The sequence below is a fragment of the Poeciliopsis prolifica genome, unplaced genomic scaffold (assembly GCF_027474105.1).
Source record: "Poeciliopsis prolifica strain line A6 unplaced genomic scaffold, Auburn_PproV2 SCAFFOLD011, whole genome shotgun sequence".
Classification (NCBI taxonomy): Eukaryota; Metazoa; Chordata; class Actinopteri; order Cyprinodontiformes; family Poeciliidae; genus Poeciliopsis; species Poeciliopsis prolifica.
In genome coordinates this window covers 9,360,713-9,385,705 of record NW_026562386.1, presented here as the reverse complement: position 1 = coordinate 9,385,705, position 24,993 = coordinate 9,360,713, and the positions used below count along the sequence as shown (strand labels likewise).

The 24,993-nt window shown below is 40.4% G+C and overlaps 1 protein-coding gene across 1 annotated transcript; it reads left to right on the top strand.

Annotated features, from left to right (window-relative positions):
* The first annotated feature begins 11,206 nt into the window (after positions 1-11,206).
* On the top strand, positions 11,207-22,870 carry sall1a (spalt-like transcription factor 1a). Its single transcript, XM_055036656.1, has 3 exons — positions 11,207-12,102; positions 16,906-20,315; positions 21,149-22,870. Exons 1-3 carry the CDS (start codon positions 12,030-12,032, stop codon positions 21,593-21,595), a joined length of 3,930 nt encoding a protein of 1,309 aa, XP_054892631.1. The 5' UTR covers positions 11,207-12,029; the 3' UTR covers positions 21,596-22,870.
* Positions 22,871-24,993: the final 2,123 nt, after the last annotated feature.

Genomic DNA, 24,993 nt, shown 5'->3' with positions numbered 1-24,993 from the left:
ACTGTTAAACAGAGTTGTTGCCCACATGGAGGAGTTTCATTGCTCTTGTTTTGAAAAATCTCAGTGCCTTTTCTGGGATGAAGCAGGACATTCAATATGTTCTCATCTCTCTATCCTGCAGTGTCTCTCAGCTGGAAGCATCAGCTTCAGCCTCCACCGGTTGTCTTATTGATCCCAAACGAAACACTGAACTCATCAATAAGCTCTTAATGTGAATTTGTTGTTCAATCACTTGCTATTTAAATCATCCTGCTCAAGTCTGGCAAGCCATCCGTTTTCTGTCATATGTTGCACATCTCTTCAATTTACTTTGGCATTTTGGGAGTCATCCTTTGTCAACCTTTGGATGTAGTGTGATTCTGCTTCTGAGAGTCTGTCGTTTTGTATTATTTTTTAGAATTAGTGATTTTTCTCTGCCCTCAGTTGCCCGTTTTTATGTATTAAATGAGTTTTCATGAATGTCACAAAGTCCAAGTGCAGCACCATTGATTAGGCTGGTAATTAAAATGTAAATGTGGCTTTGAACTGGTGACCAATCACAGTTAGTAACATCACCAGGAGTCTGACTCCCATGCAGAGTAAAACCTTATTCATGTAATTTTCTGTTTGAACCCAGATCTCTGTATCTAGCTCATGGTATTTGCTAGTGTGCTGTAATTAGTAGGTGCTGATGATCAAGACTCAGGTGGACTTTAATCACAAAACCGAAGACTTTAGGCTTGACCTAAGTGCATTTCAGGAAACTCTGTTACTAACTAATGTTTCCATCACAAATCGACAAGAAAAACAGAATTGTTATATTTTATTTTTGCAGAATAGTCTCAATTGTTCTTCAGTCTGATTTAACCTTTTTAGAGTAAAGTTCTGTTGATGCTTTTTATTTTTATTTTCATTTTTTACTGTTTTCTTTTTCTAGAAGCTGATAAAGCTAAATTCTTGCATATAATTTTAAAGCTGTCTAGAAACCTGTATATTTCTAGTGAGGTAAATTTAATTCTTTTATCAAGTAATTTTTAATACATATTTAAATATGGATTTTAAATATTTCAAAACAAACAAAGGCAATGAAATTTAATGTTCATGAGTGAAATTAAGCTAAATGATGATTATTCAAATTCGTAACTCGCAGTAATATTGTGATATAAGCTGACAAAATGGCAAGAATCTAATAGGAAATTGCTAATTTCAGTCATTAGAATCTTGAGACATGATTTGGAAATAACATCTCAGGCGCATACTGGTATTTAAGGAAATGACTCCTTTCTCTGAAAGCAGCAAGTCTCTTCAGAGTTTCTAATAAATGTTTGGACTCTTGTGTTAGCCACCTGGATAAACACAGGACCAACAGACAATGTTACTGCAAACATTATAAGTGAGAATTAGCATTAAAGCCAAAGCCAATTACTGTTGAAACATTTGTCATAATAAAGCTTTCACATCTGATGTTGACAGAAGAAGGAAACGTAGAAGTCAATACAAAATATTTAAAATATACTGTGTCCAGTAAAAAGGTTTGGAATTTAGTCCTAATTTATTGGCCACAAATTATATATATATTCATAAAAAAACACTACGTCATCCATTTGATTCCACGCTCACATTTTTTGCCACTTTCTGCGACCAGCAGATGTGAATGTGTTGTGGGTTTCGGCAGGAGCGAGCATGTGCAGCCGCTGGCAGGCCTGTGGGCTCTGGGCGCTCACACGTCTGTGTTAACAGTTTAGCTTTGGTGCCAGGTAGAGAATGAATGACACGGGGCAGGGTGGCACATCCTTGGAGATGTTTGTCAGGAGATGTCCCTCCCTTCTCCATGTTTACACTCACAGGGGCCCGCACTTGGCTGTTAGTGGGGAAGAAAACTGGGAAAACAGCCATCTTGTGAGAGCCAAGTCTCTTACCGTGAATATTAAAGAGAGAGAGAGAAAGAGAGAGAGATATCTGGACAAAACAAAGCTGGTTTTGGAGGACCCGGAGCTCATAATAAGCACGGCTCTTTCACTGCACAACCAGGGCACTCTGGAAAAGTGGGGAGGCCACTGAATGGGAGAGGAAGTAATAAAAAAAGCAAACTTCTTTGAAAAGAGTCCTCCGTGTGTTTGCGTGCGTGTGTGTGTGTGTGTGTGTGTGAGCTCCTTGTGCATGTTTTTGAATGGCTTGTGTTCAGCTCTCTGGGTGATGGGACCTCATAGCTTACCTGTATGGCTATTTTGAGAAATGATGCAAAACAAACATTTTTTGATAGATTCACAAGAGACAGAATGATGGTAAATGTCATCAAAAATAAGCAGGTGGAGATCGGATGTGAAAAAGTAAGAACTCAAGTGTTGCTTTCCCTCAGATGGACATTTCAAAGAAGGAGTGCTAAAAAAAAGAAAACTCAACAAACAAGAGAACCACTAAGTAAAAAAAAAGAGTAAAAAGGATCTGTGCCAGTGCTGCTCTTCTTTGGTTTTTAACTGCATTACAAAATACTCTTCAATATCATGTCTTTTTTTTTTTTTTTTTTTTGAACTTTAATAAAATTTTAATCAGATTAATTGCAGGGTTTGAAATAAAATTATCTTAATCAATTAAATTTTAATCAAAATTATATTGAGATAAATAAACAAAATTCTGAACTCAGAGCCCTTTATATTGAATAAATCGACGTATAACCAAAACAATTACCCTGAGTTATCGACTGTCACAATGAAACATCCCAGTAGGTTAATATGTAACACCAACTAGCAGTTTACTTCATAACAATTTAGATATGAAACAACCAAAACTCCAAAAGCACTAAACGACAAATAAGCAGCACTTGAATAAATGACCAAAGCAGTTTGATGAAAGAATCAAATTGCCATAAGATGAAGAGTGTCTGACTCTCATTTCCTTTCACATGTGTAAGCATAAGTTTGGAAGCTAGAATGACAAGGCTTTTAAGGATTTTGATTTGTTTTGATATCTATTATATAAAGAAAAATGTAGTAAGAAGAGAAAAAAAGGATTAGTTCAACATTAAGGGTCAGACATTTTTTTAAAGTCCTCTATGAAACATAATGTCCATTTTCCAATTTGCTTTGATATTTTATTGCAAATCATTATTTATTGAGGGGAAATGTGGTCTTGCAAAACCTACACTTTGTTTGTATTTCTCAGAAACATCAGAGAAGGCATTATTTGGCAGAAGTACATCTATTTAAAACTCAACCTATGACATATTTTTGAGCTGTTTCTTAGAACACCACTAAGATTTTCAAGTAACTTTGCAACAACAACAACAACAAAATCAGGCAAATGACTCATAAAGAGGACAATGGCAGACCGGAAAGGCCAGATTGGATTTTCAAGTACCAACTATATATCCTGTCGCGATAGCAAAACACCCGCATCATTCACATGCTCCACAATTGCCACAAACGATCAGCAAGCAGACAAACTTACGATGCATTCAGTGAAACTGGTCACACCATCATACCTTCAACTGCAGTAAAGCTTATACAATCATTATTTCAGCAAACACTAGTGGAAAAAGTAAAGAAATATGCCATTTTTAAGTTAAGGTCAATCATAAAAGTATATTACTAATTACCACATAAAGATCAAGATGCACTGCCTCAGGAAAAAGGTTCACGTGTAAGACTCCACATTGAAATCTGCTCAAATCGATTGTCCAGAATAACGTTTTCTAAAGCCGAGAAATCACTTTGAAACTCACGAGCTGCATTCACACAACACATCAGATTTCTTTCACTCATATGCAAGCCGTATACAACTTTGTTAGCACAGTCTGAAAGCTCCAAATCGGATATTTTTATTTCAAAAATATCCTATTTGTGCCACTTCCACATGCACTAAATTGGATATGTAGCCAATAGTTTTCAGAGGGTATTCAGTTAAATTTCATCTGACTTTTACATCATTCTGCTCTACGAATGTTCCAGTCAAAGCTCCACAAAATCCCCTTACTATTAGTTGTGCTTTCTTTTGTCTTTGCTTCTTTTCATCTTCAGACAATACTGTCACCTACCCCTTGCTCGGTATCAATTATTATTAAACTAAACCGTGCACTGTTGCTTGAGGTCTATGTTGTTCTTCTGTGCATGCGGGCCACTTTCGGGTTGTAAAGCTTTCAGACAGAAGTCTGATTGTGGTTAGATTTAATTAAAAGTATGAACGACCAAGCAAAAACAAAACTAAATAAACAACAAAAAAAAAACAACAGATATTAACATAAAGACCTGCTGTGCGAACACAGCCATATTGTTGTCAGTTACATTTGTTTACTACTTTCACTGTCTACTGTTAGTCTTCACAACCTCTACTGGCCCAGATGTTCTCCATGCAGAAATAGATTGTTTGGGTCTTTTGTAAATTTTATGTTGCTTTAGTGTTTCTGTAGGACTTAAAAAGGAAAATCACATAAAAGGTGTGAAGGAAGAGGAACAAACAGCAGAGGGGGGGAACAAGATGTGGCAGAAAAGCAGCAAATTGGGGAAGTGGTGGCACCACTGCAACTTTCCTCGGTTTACCCCTTAAGGTAGTGTTTTCTCCACTCATCAGGGACTTCTCTGATGTCCCGTATCCGACTAGACTTCCACAAGTGGGGTAAATAAAGAACGACAAGCCCTTCCCCCTTCACCTCCAGGCAGGTTTTCTCCGCAGCTCCACCTCTATCTGTGTCAACATGCAGCAATGCAACATTACGTGGAGATGATGTTTCATTTCACTTCAGCTGTGCTTGTTAATAGATGCTACATTTTTTTTTTTTTTGCAGAGTTTTAAGAAAAAAATTTGCCCTTCATGTTTTATGATGCGGTTGTGAACACAGACTTCCTCTCTGACGTGCGCGCACGCAAACTTACATGTAGAGCTCTAGTGTGGTTACAGGGAGAAATAAGAGGACCTCACATAGAGTTTGTAACACTGTTCCTCCCAATAACACATTGCTGATTTCACCCACTAAAACCTCAGTGCTTTATAATATGTGCTCATGCTTGTTTTAAATAGCAATTAAGGATTGTGAGGCGTCATATTCAGTGTTTTTTCCTGTATTGGGACATATCAAGTAGCACGGGAGCCATCTGGAAAATATGGATAAATTATGTGCTGCTGAGTGATTTAGTTGGCAATGTGAAAATAAGCCTATCAGTACATTCTCAAATAAAAGAGGGAAACGCAGGAAGAACGAAAGGTGAGACAAACGATGAAGATTAAACTTTAAATATATTTTGAAAATAAATGTTTACAACATGAAAGCTGATTTTGGTTTTAGTTTTATGAGCTCCTGTTTCATGCAGTCTGTCAATTTTAAATTAAAGCAAACCAGTACTTAGAACCACAATGACAAGCAACACCAGTAGCTCCTCCAGGGTCCAGACAGAGAGTCTAGGAGCTCCAAGGAGGCTCCAAACCGATTCCTCTTCCTCTTTAGCTCAAGGCCGGTCGGGTACGAGCCGTAGATCAATAGCTTGTGCTTGCCTAAAGCCATGCCATTCCTCAGCCGGGACACTGATGCTAACTATCAATAGCAATAAGGGCCTGTCTGAGGCACAGTTAACTGCTGGCAGACCAACACAGCTGTCTGGCAGCAGTTGATAAACATCTTGTGCCCAGAGTTGCAGCGAATAAAACCACTTGATATGTTTCAACTCTGTGGGTGTATTTACTGTAAGAATGTGTGTGTGTGTGTGTGTGTGTGGGTGTGTGTGTGTGTGTGTGTGTGTGTGTGTGTGTGTGGGGGGGGGGGTGCGTGTGTGTGTGTGTGTGTGTGTTTTTTTTACGTGGCGTGTCTGCTGGCTCAGTGGTTACCTGCATGCTGCTTTGTTGTGTGCTTCCACTGCTCGCCCGGCTTGCTCTGCGGCTGTGACACAGACATCACATGTGTATATACTGTACGTTCTGTGTTTACGAGCGTGTGAAGTAACGCAGGGATAATTCGATGTGTAATTTTTAGTTTTGCTTCCAGGTTCTTAAAAATACATAAACACTCAGCATTCGGGGGGTTATGTCTGTAATCTCTTCAAGATGTTTTTGAAGGGTGCATGTCCTCACCGACCTCCAGGCCTTTAAGCGGGTTTTATGTGCGTCGGCGCAATCCACCTCCAGCCCTGCGAAACGTCTAACCATCTAAGCGTCTCACTTCGTCCAAATATCATCCGTCAATGTCATATGAAAGCGGAATGTGTTTGTCAAGAATCCGAAGGAGCTAAAATTGGGACTCTTGGTGGTCGTCCAGTGCCATGGTGTTTCTCGTTACTGCAACTCAAGCGAGCATGTTTAATCAGATACAATCAAGAGAATTTGGTTCATAACAATTGAAGGATTTAATGATTGCATTTCGGTGACTGAGAAAATCTATGTGGTGGGAGGAAAAAAGTCAAGTGCACAATAATGAGAAACAGGCATTTTGTTAATAAGATCACAGAATAGGACTGGATGCACATTATGTACACAAGGGAGATTCATAAAAATTAATGATTATCTGAAGAAATAGACCTGATTTCAGGTGTAACATCTGAATGCCATTGTTTCCACAAATATGTGGATTTGGCTTTCTGGTTGACTGCTCTCTCTCTGTGGTATCTGGTTTCCTGTTCTACCAGTCAGGATGACTGTCACTGCCCTCTCTTCTCTCACTGATAACAGGAAGGTGGAGGTTCCTTGTCACCCATCCATCAACACATATCTCTTTAACACTTGTACTTGAGCAGCTAAAGCTGATACACTGCCTCAGTCGTCCTGTCGACCACAGCCAGAGGTGAGACCAAGTCATTATTTTACAAGCCTCGAGTAAATCTAAAGTTTTCTCACCTAAGTTTTAAATCCTAAATCTGTCAGTTCCAGTTTGAGTCCAAACCCTGATTTTACAAGTCATGTGTCAAGTCCTGAGAGCTAAACACTGGATTTTAAGTCTTCAATAAGCTATTTAATCTGTTATGGAAGCTGATCACATCATCATACAAGTTTCAAAATGCAAAATGTATTAATGCAACTTCTTTATATTTAAATATAAAGTTGAAGTAAACTTCAAATAAATCCATCTCAAAGAACATTAGGATTTATGTCCTTACTCTTTTTTACTGTTCCACAGAAAGAAAGTCAATTTCCTGTCAAACTATTGTTTTAAAGTGACACTGTCTGAATAAGCCCTTTTAAAGTCTGATGCAAAAAATAATTGTGAGTAAGTTTAGATTTTAACATTTGAGCTGTTAATTGGATGCTTTTACTAAAATACTAAAAGCACTTTTCAAACATTGCCTGGATTCCTTTTTTTCTTTAATAAACTGATACATTAGGACATAATTCTGTCAAAATAGATACATTTTTCAATGTATTTTGTAAAACATTTGTAATGTTTTAGATATAAGATGTTTTCTAAGGCAGGTAGAAGCTTTGCTAAAGCAGCAGAGGTCCAAGAAAAAGAAAAAAAAAAGGAGAGAGAAACAATTGATGCCTTTTGGACTGCATTTTTACAGTCCATTATTATGGAATAATAAATATAATAATAAATGTAAATGACCAAGAAAATGATCTGTCATTTACATTTAAGTAACTTTAATTTAAAAACAATAGTTCATGCAGGTTTTTTAAATATTTTAGATACTGTTGAGTTTTTTGAATGTATCACTTTTACTCTTGGATAATATTTTTTTGTGAAACAGATGATGATTTAGTTTTACTAAAAGACTTTCGAGCTTTTTTTTGACATCAAGTAAAAAAGAACTTTTTAATAATTTGTAGTCTTGATTTATTGGTCATTGCGTAATTTCAAGCTGGTTGCTGTGTCTTCTGTCCATAGTTTGTTTTTCCCATTCAGGGATTCTGCCTGAAAATATTACTTGATTCAAGCAATTTATGAAACATCAAGTATTTTCAACTCCAGTAGCCTGATCCTCGCAAAATCGTGAGTCACTGGTGTTAAAGTGTAAGTCGAGTCTGAGGTCTTTTGTTATTTGATCAAGTGAAGTCTAAAGTCATCAACTGTATGATTTAAGTGCAATTCATGTGATTTATCCTCCCCACCTCTGGTCAAAGCTGACCCACATTTACAGACTCTTTCTCTCTGTCTCTCTCTTTTTTCCCTCTCTCTCCTCACACCCACAGTGTCTTGTTGGAACGCATAAAGCCCCATCAACCTTCTGCACTTCACTGACACCCTCGAAATGTTTGTTTGTTTTTTACGCCTAAACAGGACAGCACTGGAAGGAGGGAAGGGTGTCTGAAACTGCAGCTCAGATAATGTAAAAACAAACACAGCCCACTGATATTGGGTGATGCTCCAGAATGTTGTAGGAGAGTTGGGAGGGGGAGCAATCTGTGCGGACAAGTGGTGGCAGGACTGCTGGAGGACAATGGAGAGGGTTTGATCTCTTAATTAATGGAGGTTGGCTCGTGCTGCTGCAGGTAGTGAATTTTAATTATGGAGGCTTCTTCGGGTACAAGTGGAGCTCTAATTCTCCCTCATACTTCAACTGTATTTTCCTTCTGTCTTTAATGGGCGTAAAAAATGATGCAGCAAAGTTATGCAATTAAAACAGTATGCATAAATAAAACTATGTGCACACCTTTACAGCAGAGTTTTGGGTTGTGTTCTCCGTGACGTTTCCTGCAGGACACCTTGAACACATCTATGCCGTGTTTTTACAGGGTTTACAGTGACAGCATGTGCAGCTTGATGGATGGAAAATGTGGTCTTATTTCTCTATTTCTTTGAGCATGAGGCCAGCTTTAAACAATCCCTTTAATCAAGCTCTTAATCCTTTTGAAAAGACGTCAGCGTGCCATTAATAAGGCCATGCACTACTTCATATGTGTGTTAGGAATGATGGTCAGGATGATGGTTAGCAATGATGGTTAGAGTGTTTGGTCTAAATTGAAAATAATGGGGATGAATTTTCAACGTATCATAAAAGCTTTGCTTTTATTTTAAACCGGTTATGTTTCAAGTTCTATAACTTGTTCACTTCTTTCCTTATATATTTTTGTAGCTCCTGTCTAGTAAACCAACAGTTAATTTGCAGCAGTAATACTTTAGACTGCATTTCTGAGAATTTGCATCCTGGTGAAACTGAAACCATGAAGTTTTTTCGCCACTTTAGCTCCTGTGATCTCTCTCTCTCACACACACACATACACACACACACACACGCACACACGCACCCCAACACACACAGGGACACTGACGTGCAGCTGACCCAGATGAAGGCCCGATCCAGCTCGTTGTAATTCCCTCTGCGTCTTGCATGGAGCAGCGGAGCAGTGCCGGTGAATAGAAACCCCACCACGTGTTGAATACGGTGTCAGACAGAGAGAAAAACAGAGGGAGGCTCTTTCCAGTTAGAAATACACCGTGTGAGGATCACTAACGGCTCCGGTTTGGGAGAATCCACCGCTTTAACTGCCGCATTATGCGCTCAAACGCGCCGCTGTTCCTGAGCCACATATGATCAATCATGACGTGTCAGTGATAATGGTGAATGATGGCGCGCGAGCCCAGACCTGATCTGATATGGAGCGCGCACTATTGATTGCGCGTGACAGACAGCGCGCAAGTTTCTGGCGTCAGTCAGATTTTTATTTATTTATTTTTGTTTTTTAAGGAGCGGCAACTGGTGGGATGAAACATAGCGCGATTAAATTGATGAGTTTAATAATTACATAATTATACTTTTAAAACGGATACTTTATTATTATTATTACAAATAATAATATTTGAAATACAAATGTTTTTTTTTTATTCGATTGAAGAAGCAAGCATTTCTGTAGAGTTTGTTCTGCAGTGGATTTTCATTGCATTATTTCAGGAAACAACAAAAACAATAAAATATTGTATTTTTTTTATTATTATTTGGACAAATTGGAAAATGTTTTGAAACTTTTTCACCGTCTTCCCCTCCAAACTGTCATCCACTTCCAGCGGCTGTTAACACTGTATCCTCTGCGTCCTGAGTGAATCTTCCTTTAAAATGTCTGCCGCTCGCCTGGGCTGCAAATCACCCTGTTTACAATCTCACACCAACACTCACATCAATTAACTGGCCATTGATTTTCCCGCCCGGGACATTACAATATTGCAGATCTACCCCCCGCATCACCCTCCCAACCCATCCCCCTCACTCCTGCAACATTTTAAAGTTTCGCAGCTCATAATTGCGGTGCACCCATTAATGTGCGCATCTCTGATTCAGGTGGACACAGCTTTAAATTCAATTTAGCTGCCATCCTTCAGCAGTGAAAACATGTCTAAATTCAGACTTGAATGATTTTTAATTATTTGCGATCAGGCAGAAAAAAAAGAAGAAGAAAAAGATCTCTCAGGGCCATCAGAAGGATCTGATCTTCTCTTCCTCTCTCTCCATTTTTACTCCCATGAATAAGTAAATAGTGAGGCTAGTCGAAACTAAAAGATAGCTGACACAAGAGTGGACCAGATCCATCTATAGCCTGCAGCTCCTCTTTAAATATTCAGGGAAAAATAATGGCATCCGAGGCATCACCTATAGTAACGTTATTATCTTCATTTCTCAAGATCAGCCCGCAACTGAGAGCTTCGTTTATCTTTTTCAGGTAATAAATCTGCTTGACTCAGCGCTCACGTGAAGGCCCCTCTGGGACCTTTTGCCCCCTTGTAACTAATAATAATAATAATAATAATAATAATAATAATAATAATAATAATAATAATAATAATAATAATAATAATAATATTTATTTAAGTTCTACATTTAGTATCTTAGCAATAAAAAATATTCAATTATCATAAGGAAAAGTAGTCAAATTGACAATTTAAAGCAAACACCAAGTTTTTATTAACAGTTTCATAACTGAATGGATATGCACATGTCTTAAGTGCATTCTCGTAAAAAAAAAAAAAAAAAGGAATTGCTGCGCTCTTAAGTTAAAAGTTGTATGTCTCTTAATTCGGATGAAAAGTCTTCGCTCTCTGCGCTCCTCTCAACACCCCGGCGCGCACTGCACTTTTGGATCTGCTGCGCGAAATCAGAGAGAGAGAAAGAGGAGGGAGGAGGTGGCGAGAGGACGACAGAGAGAAAGAGAGAGAGAGAGAGAGAGAGAAGGGGAAAAAAAGGGAGAGGGTGTTAGAAGGAGGTGAGTGGCGGAGTGACTGAATAGCCCGGTAACCAATCACGTCCTCGATGGGCCGGGCTCCGAGTTCGTCCCGCTGCCGCTTCACGGGCCCTCAAAGTTTGTTTATTCGCAGAGCGCTGTGCATGATGAAAACGTGTTAGTTAAGTAACTCCCTTTCTACAAATATTAATCTAATAAAACGCTGTTTTGTTTTTGGATGTCCCGAATCATCAGCGTGGACTTTTAAAGGAACGCGTCTTTTCGCGTGGAACGTTTACGCCGTTTTTTTTCCTTCTTTTTTTACTTTAATGTTTTCTTTTTTTGTTTGCTTTGTTTTGTTTTTGGCACACGAAACTCTCCAGGCAGTTTGGTGTTAAACGTCACAAGAGCCCGAATCCCAACCATCTTTATGCCAGAGCGCTGCAAAGTGAAAGAAAGAGAAAGAGAGAAGAAAGTTTGCCGAGAGAACCGCGGAGTCTGCAGTGCGCATCTATCCAAACTGATCGCTGCTGAATCTGCGTGAACGACCAAAAGATACGGCCGCAGGAATGGACTCGAGAAGCTGACATTCCCCTGTAGTAGTCCAGATAAGCCCCTGGCTTGGCTCACAGAAGGGGTTAAAACCGTATCCAAAGGGAGTTTGGAAAAGCCAGCCTTTCTTTCCCGTACGGATCAACTCATTGGGTGGGAGCTGAGAGAGAGACAAGAGTCCCCAGCAAATCAGGAGCTAATTGATTAAAGAGACTTCATTTGAATAGGAGGGGGGCTGGCGAGGTGCCAATCGCCTTTCAAAGAAGCCCCCCCCTCCAGCCCTCCACCACCTCCGTATGATTAATCGCACAGCATTATTGATAATCATAACGGGGCACATGCGCGGTGGATGGGCTCGATTTACGTAATTTTTGAGGAGGTTTTGTAGTCATTTTTTTTATTCTTTGCCTGCTGATGTGCCAGCCAGCATGTCGCGGAGGAAACAAGCGAAGCCGCAACACTTCCAGTCCGACCCTCATCTGCCTTTACCGGAGCACAATGGTGAGTCTGCCGCTGCTTCTGGACGAGTGCGCCCAGTTTTTAACCGTGTTTTATAGAAACTGTCGGGAAAGCTGATTTTAAAGTTAAAAATCTCTCTTTGACTTCTAACAGAACTTGTGTATTTCCTTAAATCGCTATTTTTTATTTTGGCAAATAAGATTTTAATCACTTTCATAATCACTTATCAGTACGAAACAAACTTAAAATAATTTAGAGAGTCAACTTAATTGGCACAACTCTGAACGTTTGCGTTCTTCAAGTTTGAAAATACATCTGTATCTGAATGAAAATAAATTAAAAATGAAATTAAATAATAATAAAAAAAAAAAACTCACGGCGGGCGCAGCGTTTGCTGACTCCCCTCCGTGCGCCGACACGGACCACCCTGTCTCTTCGACCGGGACCCCGCTCCCCCGGCTCCAGTCCTGCGCTATAAAGACGACGCGCTCTCAGCGTCTCCGCTCTTTTAAGGAAAGTCACAAGAACAAGTTGCTCCTATACTCTTTATTAGAGGGATTAAAACATCCACAATGTAGACAAAAAAAGAGAGAGAAAGATAATAAAATACTTTTTCACATTCTGAAAGTATCGAATCATTCTTACAATTTTTGCGCAAAAACTAAAAGTTCAGCCTCACACTGGATGAGACGCGCACACTCCAAAGTGCAGCCCTTTTTTTTTTTATTTTTTTTTTAAATATTTCTTAATGTAAATCATCGCCGGGCACAGATAAGGTAGTCATTTTATTTATTTTGCCTACAAACTCCATTTCACTTTCAAAGTTTTATATTTGCATGCGGCGTGTGAATCCTTTATGTTTGGTTTTTGCTCCTAAAATGTGGGACGAGTTTGCACAAAGTGACATTCGAAAGTGCGACTGCATGGGAACCGAGGCTCTCAGTGTTTTTGGAGCTAAGAAAATGGCATAGAACCTGAAGTTGATTACATTTTTGAAAGGTTTTCAGAGCTAAGGAAATACATGAATGAAACTATGCTTGATAAGAACGTTAGTTAACTTACATGACGTGTGTTTTGTTTAGTCACAGGTAATACCGAGCGCTTATTACTAAGAAAAGAGAAAATCTTTTATTCTTCTTTAAAAAAATGTAATGTATATTAATCAAATGTCTGCTTAAAATATTTTCAATCCTTACTCTGTTTTGCTGAGTAGTTCACGACATTATATGAGAATAAAAATAAAATGCAGTAAATAAAAATAAAAAAGATATCTGATCTTACTCAGGTCCCTTTTAAGGCCTTCAAATGTAACACACAAATTGTAAATATTTTTTTTTTTTCAAAATGTAATAAAATAGTGTTTAATTATTTTGTGAGAAAGAAATGTGCAAGCACTTTGCAGTCCAGTTCATGTACTATTTTTTCTGGGAGGGGGCATGCTAGTTCATGCAATACTTAAAAGTAAATCTCTTGGTGTTGTGTACATTCTCCTCAATTTCAATAGCTTAGAAAGTCACTTTTTTCACACAAGTATATTCCCTGCTATCTTGCATGTAGAAGTAAGTACAAGTGTCCTATATATGTGTAATGGTCCAACAATTACACACGATGTAGACGTTGTCTGTGTGAGTTTAGAAATCTTTCGCTGAGACAGTGCCAGTGTTATTGAAAGAGTTTTGTGAGAGCTGTGCGATGCGGAAGTGAAGCAGAGAGTTGTGATGCTGAGGGCGCTGCAGTTGCCTGGGAGGTCGGGCATGAGAGCCGCGGAGGGTGGGATGTCGAGCTGTTTTAACCTTTGTCAGTGGCCCCTCTGTGTGGAGGTGATCAGAGTTCAGGGCCCAGTGTGTTCTTCTCAGCCTTGTCATTGAGCGTGCTGATCGGAGCTGCAGGCGGCCCAGCAAGGCCTCGACTTTTTATTTCAGTGTGTGGTGTGTGACTGCGGGGCCTTATCAATGTTGTGTCCATCCCCTTGCGCCCTATCAGAGTGGGCCCCCCTGGAAGAGAAGACTGGGTAGGCAGCCCCCCTCCCCCTGTTTTACACTGTTGTTCCCTTCAAAGACAGAGTGCAGTTGCTTGTCAACCTGCCAGTGTTTATGTGGTGTGAGTCTAGGTGTAGCATGAAGGACTTGCTTTGTGTCTTTCCCTCCCCTTAAGTTTTAATCGTGTCACCGGGGCAGAGCTTCTGAGATGTGAGTCTCTTCCTGGACCTTCGGCAGCTTTTAGTGGAACCCCATCCAGTGTTCTGTGGGCTGGAGAGGACGTGAACAGAAACCCCTCTGAAGTTACAAGTGTCAGGAAGCTCACAGAGGCCCCCTGCGAAAAATAATGTAGGATCTCTCAAAGCTCGCCTTTAAATTTTTTGACTAATCCTTGCTTTTCAAAATCTGTCCTCCGACTCTTCATCTTTTCTAACTCCTTTTAGTGTTGCATCCTTTCTTTGTGCACAAACTCTGTAGACATTTTACACAATCCTTCATACCTACTTGACTTTATCTTAATTTTAATTCGAAGTTAATCCTTGCTATTCTGGGACTTAAGCCTAATGCTAGCATCTGCGTTGTTGGTTATACTTGTCTTATGTGGTCAATGGATTTGTGGTGATGAATTGACTCAGATTTGATCCGTCTTTGGTCATCAAGTAAAATATGGCATAGTTTGAAGATTAAATTTGCAGTTCTGGGAAGTTACTGATGTCAACAAAATTCTTCTGACTTGTAAAAATATCATTACTGTTTTTTGCTGTTGTTGTTTTAACTTAACACCGAACAAGGCAAGATGAAATCTACCATTGCAGTACTAGTCAAATACGAGTACTGTTTAATAGTGGCTTAATTAGTAACATGACAAATGGCCAATTTTAAATTTGTTTTATTTTTTTACTTGATCTTACAGCACAAGTTTTATTGGACTTGCATTAAAACTTATCATATTTTTGACACATTTGAAATTAGGAAGATAACTATAAATTTATTGCATGCTTTTTTATTTTAAAGTGAAAGTTTGTTTCAAATATTCTGTTTCCCAACCAGGTATCTTGGTAGTATTATGTTGTAGTATTTTCTTTTAGACATTAACGCACGCATTAACTCAAAAAGACATAGCATAGTTTATTTAAGATTAGCCCTGCATTTCTCCAAAGAAATTAATAATTAATTAATACTTAATATTTTTTTCTTTTTGAATGTATCCCAAATTCCTGTGTATTTTTCAGTTGTTGTCACTCTCCATTTGTGTAAAGTGGAGGGGAAAAAAGTATATCTTTTTTAATTTTGTAGTCTTTAGCCATCCGTATAACGCGCACACACACCTACACATACACACACACACTTTTTTTTCTTTAAAATTTAACACTCTGATTATAGGTCGGCGGGTGGGTGGAAGGGGGGATTTAACATGAAAAGTTATCATTAAAGTTGAATCTTCCGTGTTTGCATGGTTTGGTGGTGTGAGGGCCGGGGTTTACTGTCATGGCAACTTTGCGTTATCCAGTGTCTCCGAGCGGAGAAACATTGAGGGAGATAATCCCTGAATTAAACAGGATCTGCTTTGAGTCGACTGGGATGAGCAGAGGGCCAGGCTGCGCCGACGATCCCCGCCGCTCCCATGCTGCGCGAACAATGGGAAGGCATCCTGTCTCTCTGTGGGGCAGGGCTGCGCTCCTCTGGGTTTCATTTGCAAATGAATTCTTGGCGCTGATGAAAGTGTTTTGAGGGGCCAGAGCCACAATGAAAGGGATTCATAGAGAAATGCAATTTGTAAATCAACTTGTATGTTAAATAGCAAGATTTTAGTGTGACAAAGAGGGAAGTGAATGAGGAAAGTCTGGGGCGCAGCGGTTGCTCTGGGGGCAGGGTGTTGTCTTCCCTTTTCATTATCTGAATTGTCATGTTTTAATAAAAAGGAATATTTAGAAAACCTGTTTTTGTGTGCATGCCAGTTAGAGTCATAGCTTTTAAATGATTGTCTGAGTAAAAGCAGAAGTTTCCTTCTGCAATGCTTGTTCGTTGAGCTGGCTTGTCCTGTTTGTCAGTTTTGGCAAGTTTGTGATGCAGACTAGAATATACAGTGCTAGCCCTCAATGTGAGAAAACACACTTTTTAAAATTCTGTAAACTTTTTCAGACTTTTTTTGTTTTTCCATTTTCAGTAAATTGTTTTTTTTTTTCTGTATTTGTCAGATTTTTTCATTTGGTAATGACTTTATATGTCACATATATTCTAGTTGGTGTAAACAAATCTGGGCGTCACAAGCGGTGATGTTTTTGCCTCAGTGTGACTGCGGGGATGGTGGAGAGAAATTAGTTTAGTGACATGGATAACCTGTCCAAGTTGCCCATAGTTGGCTGAAAATGAGCAAAGTTGACAGCATATTGAAAGTCTAATAAGTCCTCAAATGCTTTTTTCTTTCACCGAATGGACAAGAAGACTTTGAAGGGCATGAGTTATAGGAAATCAATGCTTTTCTATGAAATTTCATTAAGAACCAATGTCCTCGCTTCACTCTGTTTTATATTTTGATGGATTATCTGAAGAAAATGATTACCTTCTGCGGGCCTGATGAAACTCATACGCACATCTTTAAAGATTTCTTTTAAACAATATTTGCATAGCTCCTATTGATTTTATATCTCGGCTCATCATGTTTCTGAGGTTACTGTGTTGAATAAAGCGTTTTTTAATTTCGTTGGCTTGTTGTTGTCTTAGGATCATTGTTTTTGTGAGCACTTCAAAAGGATAAGTGTAAAACTGATTAACTTAAGATTAACAATGGAAGCTGATGAGATAAGGCTGCTTTTTCAGCTGTAAAATATCTCTAATCACTAATCCTCTGTTTTCTATTTTTCAGGAGACACAGAACTTTGCTCCGAGGACCCCCCCTGCAAGGAGTCAGACGCCCATGTCTGCAGCAGATGTTGCGCTGAGTTCTTTGAACTTTCAGATCTCGAGGAACACCAGAAAAATTGCACTAAGAATCAGTTAGTTTTGATAGTGAATGAAAATCCTGCCTCCCCTGCTGGAAGTTTCTCACCCGGGTCTCCTTCCCATAATCCTGATGACCAGATGAATGACACAGCTAATAACACTGATCAAACAGAGTGCAGTGACCTTTTGGAACCCAACATCCTTGAAAAAGACGAATCCATGGATGTGGATGTTTCCGGAATGAGCAGTGGCCACGAAGAGGAAGGCGGTCAAATAGAGAGTGGGAGCTCTATTGATACAGTCAGTGGCCATGCAGGGAGGGGCACTGCTGGCCCTGCAGTAGGTACTTCAGCAATCTCTGCCTCACTACCTCAGGTCAGTAACCTCACTGAACTGGGAAACTTCTCTATGATCAATAGCAATGTCATAATTGAAAATCTGCAGAGCACTAAGGTGGCCGTGGCTCAATTCTCCCAAGAGAACAGGTCCTCTGGAGGGCCCCGGGTGGCTGTGCCAGCCCTAATGGAGCAGCTTTTAGCCCTGCAACAGCAGCAGATCCACCAGCTGCAGCTCATAGAGCAAATTCGTCATCAGATACTACTATTAGCTTCTCAGTCCCCAGAAATGCAGGTACCCCCAACTTCTGCTCCAGGCACAATGGGGCCTGCTGCCAGCCCACTGACCACACTCAGCTCACATCTCTCTCAACAGCTGGCTGCAGCCGCAGGCCTCGCGCAGAACCTGGCAAGTCAGTCAGCCAGCATTAGTAGCCTAAAACAGCTGGCTGCAGCAGCGCAGCTACCTCAGCCCAACCCAAGCAGTAGTGAGACATCTCAGAGTGTTACAACACTGGGACCATCAACAGTCAATCCTCAGTCCTCTGACAAGAGGCCTAGTGTTATGAGTAGCCTCCACTCTCAGCTAAGTAACTCCTCGCTTCCTAAAACATCAACGCCAGCATTTGGAATAGGTAGTTTGTTAAGTTCTGCAGTGAATCCCCTTCTACCTCAGCCCCCACCAGGAAACCCCATGTTTTCAAGCTCTCTGCCCAGTGTTGGCACCACTGTTGAGGACCTAAACTCTCTAGCTGTTCTAGCCCAACAGAGAAAAGGCAAGCCACCAAATGTAACTTCATTTGAACAGAAAACTAGTTCTGATGAGGCTTTCTTCAAACATAAGTGCAGGTTTTGTGGCAAGGTATTTGGAAGTGATAGTGCCTTGCAAATCCATCTTCGCTCTCACACTGGTGAGAGACCATACAAGTGTAATATCTGTGGTAATCGCTTCTCCACCCGAGGTAACCTGAAGGTACATTTCCAGCGTCATAAAGAAAAGTACCCTCATATCCAGATGAATCCGTATCCTGTCCCTGAGCATCTAGACAACATACCAACAAGTACTGGTATACCATATGGTATGTCCATGCCACCTGAGAAACCTGTTACCAGCTGGCTTGACAGTAAACCGGTTTTACCCACTCTGACCACCTCAGTTGGTATGCTTCTTCCACCAACTATGCCGAGTTTGCCCCATTTCATCAAAAAGGAAGATCATTCTATAGCCATAGCTAGCCCTTCTGTTACTGCAAAGAATGACTCAGGTGCAACTGAGCTTTTAGATAAAAGTAACAATAATGTGTCTGAAGAGGGTGAAGGTGCAACTTTGCCTACCTCAAATGGAAAAACTGAAGAAAGAAGCCACTCATCAGTCTTAATGACAAATGTGAGCTCTGCATCAGAGAGTACTGCAGAATATACAACTTCTAACAGCCCACCCATGATGACCAACCCACTCATGCCTCTTCTGACTGATCAGTTCAAAGCTACATTTCCTTTTGGAGGTATCCTTGATCCTCTCCAGGGGTCAGAGACCTCCAAACTACAGCAGCTTGTGGAAAACATTGACAGGAAGGTGACAGACCCAAACGAATGTGTCATCTGCCACAGGGTGCTGAGCTGCCAGAGTGCTCTAAAAATGCACTATCGCACTCACACAGGGGAAAGGCCGTTTAAGTGTAAAATTTGTGGCAGAGCATTCACCACCAAGGGAAATCTAAAGACCCACTATAGTGTTCACAGGGCTATGCCTCCTCTAAGAGTTCAACACTCCTGCCCCATTTGTCAGAAAAAGTTCACAAATGCTGTAGTTCTACAGCAACATATTCGCATGCATATGGGTGGGCAGATCCCCAACACCCCTCTGCCAGAGAGTTATCCAGAGTCCATGGCATCTGATACTGGCTCATTTGAGGAGAGAAACTTTGATGATCTTGACAATTTTTCAGACGACAACTTAGAGGGTATGGAAGAAGGCCCAGACAGCAGTGTGCCAGACACACCCAGGTCAATTGATGCTTCCCAAGACAGTCTATGTAACTCACCAACTCCCCATGAAATAGGAAACCAAGAGGGGAAGGAGAAAAGTGGTCAAGAAAATTCTCAGAGTAATGAAATGGAAGAGGTTCCAACCAGTCAGTTGAAGCTTAGTGCAAATGGCTTTGTTGAGGGGGATTGCCTCACCAATGACTCCTCATCTCTCGGAGGGGATGTTGAAAGCCAAAGTGCCGGGAGTCCAGCTGTGTCAGAATCTACCTCCTCCATGCAGGCGCCATCCCCCACTAGCATGCAGTCACAAGCACGCAAATCTCCCAGCCTTGAAGAAAGGCACCAGAGGGCCTTATCTATGGACCACACCAGTGCAAGTCTCCTGCACTCCCACCCCTCCAACATCGGAGCCCTAGATCTGACATCTGTCAATCCCTCAAAAGACCCTCTGGGCATGATATTTCCCTTCCGTGAGCGTAGCACCATCAAAAACACATCTTGTGACATCTGTGGAAAAACATTTGCTTGTCAGAGTGCCTTGGACATTCACTATCGAAGCCATACCAAAGAGCGACCATTTATTTGCACGGCTTGTAACAGAGGTTTTTCCACCAAGGGTAACCTCAAGCAGCACATGTTAACTCATCAAATGAGAGACCTCCCCTCCCAGCTCTTCGAGCCCTCAAATACCAGCCTGTCCTCCAGCCCAACTCCTTCTCTCCTCTCTGTTGGGTCTCTCAGCAAACCTGAGGTCAATGGCTTCCTCCATAGCCTCCACCAAGAGAACAAAGACGTCACCCCAGGCTTAGTCACGTCATCTGCATCCACCTCCCCAGTACTATCTGCAGCTCCGCCACGCAGGACTCCTAAACAACATTTCTGCAACACCTGTGGAAAGTGTTTCTCCTCATCTAGTGCCCTACAAATCCATGAAAGAACCCACACGGGGGAAAAACCATTTGCTTGCAGCATCTGTGGTCGGGCTTTCACCACCAAAGGAAACCTCAAGGTAAATGAAATAGAAAATAACAACTAACCAACTAACCAGGCCTTCGGGTTAGTTGTACTCCACTTGTCATATAAGTTGAAGTTAAATGTGATGAACTAAATATGAGATCAGTGCGCAGAGTTAGTTATAACAGTGATCTGGGTCAGATTGTGTTTTTCCACTGGGAAAGTCACATGCTTACATCAGTCAGAAAAGCATCTGCTCAATGATCAACAGAAACTTGTAACTAGAGTGCACTGAACATAAAAAAATATTTTAGTGCCAAATTCTGGTCTCAAACAAAATCTACTTCCAAGTTAGTTTCTAAGATTTCATTTTCAGAAATATATATTCATCTTTAGCTTTTGTTCTTTAGCTATTTTTTAGTTGCAATTAAAATAATTTTTAAAATACAATTTAAAAAAGTTGTATTTATGGATTTTGAAGAGGAAAAAGTCTTTATGAAAACACGATATTAAAAGATGTAAAACGCCACATGTATTGTTGTCTGAAGTAATACAAATAGACAATGTAATTTGGCACAAACTGGGTAGGTTTCCGTGAGATGAGCAAATTAAAGTTCAGATTAAACACTATGGGTCAGTCTTGCCAAAATAAGATGTTTACAGCCTGTTGGTACCTCACACAGCATAGGCAGCTACCCAGGCTGCAGCTCCCTGGGTGTGAAGCCATTTAAATACCGTCAAGCATTATGATTATTTTTTTCCATTGCATCATCTCATGTGCAGCTCCTGTTGCCAAGATTGTAAACAACACTAATTTTCATCCCTTTCTGTGTCTGTCCTCCCCTCCTTCTGTTCCTTTTATTTCCTCCTCCCTCTCCACCTGCATAGGTCCACATGGGTACACACATGTGGAACAGTGCTCCTGCCAGACGTGGCCGCAGGCTCTCCGTGGACGGACCAATGGCCTTCTTGGGCACAAACCCGGTCAAGTTCCCTGAAATCTTTCAGAAAGACATGGCATCAAGGCATCAAACAAGCAACGGAGATCCGGCAAGCTTCTGGAACCAGTACGCGGCAGCCTTTTCCAATGGTCTGGCTATGAAGACAAATGAAATCTCTGTCATCCAGAATGGAGGCATCCCACCTCTGTCGGGCGGAGTGGGAAACGGGGGCAGCTCTCCGATAGGTGGCCTCACAGGCAGCCTGGACAAGCTGCACAGTGCAGAGCCTAACGCCGCTCTCGCCGGCCTCGAGAAAATGGCCAACACAGAGAACGGGTCCCACTTCCGGTTCACACGCTTCATGGAGGACAATAAAGAGATTGTCACCAATTAGACTGCATGCTCCCGTGTTGGGCACAGACAAGCAAAGGTGCCTCTAGGCACCGTGAACATATGTGTACACACGGAGAAGAAGAGACTGGAAGAAAACAAGACGAGGATAAAAATCAACTGAACTGTTTTACTCACCATTGAATCTTTACGAACACTCGTGTGAAGACAAGTTGCTTTTTTTGTACAATGTACATGTTATAGTTTTACGGAGCTTATTTATTAGTGATTATAACCTTGCTTGAAAACAAGTGGAAACATTAACAGTTAGGGTTTGTTTATTTTTAAAACCAGAATGGGTATGTATGGGTGCTTTAAATATGTGCTTCAGAGACTTAGAAAATCTGGTTGGATAACCTAACCTTGGCATTAAGTTATTTTCTGTCTGTAGTAGCTATAACTGAGCTGTCTGTGTTCATGTGATACATTAGCCCTGTAATAAAACAAACGTTCTGTAAATAATGTACACTGATCTCCTGTAGATGGTCTAACATCTGTGTGTTTCCCTTCCCTTTTTCAAGACAAAACAATGACATTCAAGCAAGGGACAAAATGATGTGGTAGTTCCTATTTTCTAGTTGTTATTTACCTTTATCTTATTTAAAGAAGACAAAATATTAAAGTTTGCTACATTTCTTGAGTTTCTTTAGTGTTAACTTGTTTTATTGTTACAGTCCCTGGCTATTTTACTTTTCTTTTTCTGTTTACTTACATTTTTTCCTTCTCTTTTTTTTTCTCTTTTTGTTGCTCTTGTCTTGAGGGGAGCAAGACGTTTACACAGAGGGGGAATATTCTGTCGGGTTTATTTTATTTGGAGCTGTGGCAGCCAATCAGTCGAGACGGACTCTCCTTTAGTTTCTCAGCTGGATTTCCACATTGCTGCTATGTCCAAGCATCCTCCCTATGTCATCAAGTGCAAAGTCATGTGTTGAAGCTTCTGTAAATACATTCAGATTTGGAAATGCAACTTCCTTTGTGGGGTAATGTACATACTGATCACATGAGAAGTCCATCACGGCCAGAAATGGGTGGGTGGGGGGTACAAACTGAGAGCGTTTTTATAAATATAAATATATATTGGGTATGACAACCTTTGGACTGTTACATGCACTTTCTTGGAAAGTTGGAAGATCTTTATGGGTCCAGTTTCTCTACACTTTAATACCTACTAACAACTAAGATACTGTAATTCTTTACTCTAATAATCAAATACATCAGTTTTCCAAAAGAAAAATCTTCTGTGTGTTTGTGTGCTTTTATTCCCTCTTTGTAAAGAAAAAAAATAAATGCATTCTCATGTTTTTTTTTCATTTTTCCATATTAATTCGATTCATTATTGAACTTGAAATCTCTTCTGAGATTCATAATCTCAAATAATCACAATTTTGAATTTATTTTTATGTTTTTTATGTGAGATTAAAGTTTTCCACTTTAATTTAAAAATAAGGTTGTGATGTGAATTTCAAGAAAGGGGGGGGAAGCTATTTCTTTAGCTTAAACGTTAATTAATACATTTTGACTTTTAAGATGGCTTTTCGAAGGTATTTCGGAGCTGAAACAAATTGCGTTTCTTCTTCTGCTTCTTTTTTATTTTTCTTTATTCGACAAAAAAAAAAAAAAAAAAGAAAAATCCGGCGCGATGAGCGTGGCTATCACCACGCCAAATTTCCGATTGTTTAATTTTTTTTTTTTTTTTGTCTTACCTAGAAAAAAAAAAAAGAATCCTCCAGCTGCATTTAATTTAACACATCGCTGCACATCCTGCAGCGCAGGATCTGCTCGTTTCTCCCCAGTCCAGCATCCTCGGCGCGCTCCCTCCTCTCCTTTTTCTTTCCTCTTCACGAAACCCTCTCCCCCACCCCCGCCAAAAAAAAAAAAAAAAAAAAAATCCCCAATATTTACGTTTTAGATTTCAAGACGTTGAAGCTAAATGATCCTTGCCCACAGCGCCCGCTTTCTTTTTAACAGTCACATGTGTTCCCCTGAGCTGTGTTGGCGCAGCGCGTCGGCTTCCTGAGAGATTCCTTCAAAGACAGAAAGAAAAACAAAACTGATCCACATTCTTGCCTAATTAGGACAAATACTTCCTCTCTGCGACCTTTATTTATTTATTTTTTTATATAGCTCATATTTGAACTACAAAGGATTAAAAGTAATTATTTTAAAATATTTATAAAGAAACTTATGAAGTAAATAAATAAATACTTAAATAAATAAATAATTTGGTATATTTTAGTTTAAAAACAATAATTAGCCTATATCAAAAACACTGACTTCAATAAATGTCAGCTTTCAGAGTGGAGCAGAAACATCCAATAAAACCATGCCTTCTTTACCTCAGTGTGAGCCCTACCAGCACCAAGCATGGATTGGACTCCCTCCCCTCCCAATTCCTTGCTTACGTATCGATTGAGCTGTGCAGTATTACAGAAACACTTGAATCTCAGGTGGCAGGAATGTGTACGATTGATCTCTTCCACTGTGGCTCCCCAGCAGTGGCTTTTTGCTCTACAACACGCAGCACCACAGGAAGAGCTGGGCGAACACACTGAAACACAATCGCTGCTCAGTAAGAGGTGGGGGGGCTGCCCCAGTTTGACCTGCACACAGTTTATTCTGTAGCTGCTGGGAGTCTATGAAACTGTCAGAGGCACACACACAAACTAGCATGCATCTACAAAGCAGGATTTCTTTTCCTTCTCTTGCCATAAGTTTTATTTTTCCTAATTTGAGCCAAACGACTCGATGGTCTGCAGTGACTGACGAGGATGGGAACCATCAGCTCAGAAACATTACTCTCTTTAGCTGTAAGCACTTACTGTACACTCAAAGGTTCATTAAAGGATTGGACTTTAGTAAGAGCTGTGTGTGCAGCTGCTACATCGCAAAAGTCAAACCATTTGTCTCCAGTGGAAATCAGCTTGCTCTAGAAATCCCTTTGTCAAGAGTTTTAAGAGTTTGACTGTATAGACAGATGAGATGTTAAAAAAAACTAAAAAATGTTTAGTTATGGCAAGTTATTAAAGAAGAAAGAAACTTCATATGTACAGGGTAGCAAGTTCCAGTGGACCTTGTGATGTGTGTGTGTTAAATTCAATCTGACAGAAGTAAAATACAGGGAGAAGAAGGCAAGAATGAAAGAAACAAATAGCTCCTTCTTGACTCAGGCATTAGTTGAATCAGTTTCATTATCTGTTTCATCCTTCAGTGTGCAGGTCAGGGTGAGATGAAGCTGCAGGAAGGGTACCCCTCACCCCTCGCCCGGCACCCCCTCACCCCTCCCACAGCCTACGCCTTGTGCTGTCAGGCCTCCCGAGTCGATACAAACCGTAGCCTGGGGCCCAGCCGGGGCTCCCCACTGAGGGGTTCTGGCCTAACACTGGGAGATCAAAGACCTACTGG

Bases quoted from the DNA above. Each gene is read 5' to 3' on its own strand.
- sall1a (XM_055036656.1), top strand. From the start codon at position 12,030: ATGTCGCGGAGGAAACAAGCGAAGCCGCAACACTTCCAGTCCGACCCT. The intron at 12,103-16,905 runs GTGAGTCTGCCG...TCTATTTTTCAG, and splicing joins GCCTTTACCGGAGCACAATG to GAGACACAGAACTTTGCTCC. The intron at 20,316-21,148 runs GTAAATGAAATA...CCACCTGCATAG, and splicing joins CCACCAAAGGAAACCTCAAG to GTCCACATGGGTACACACAT.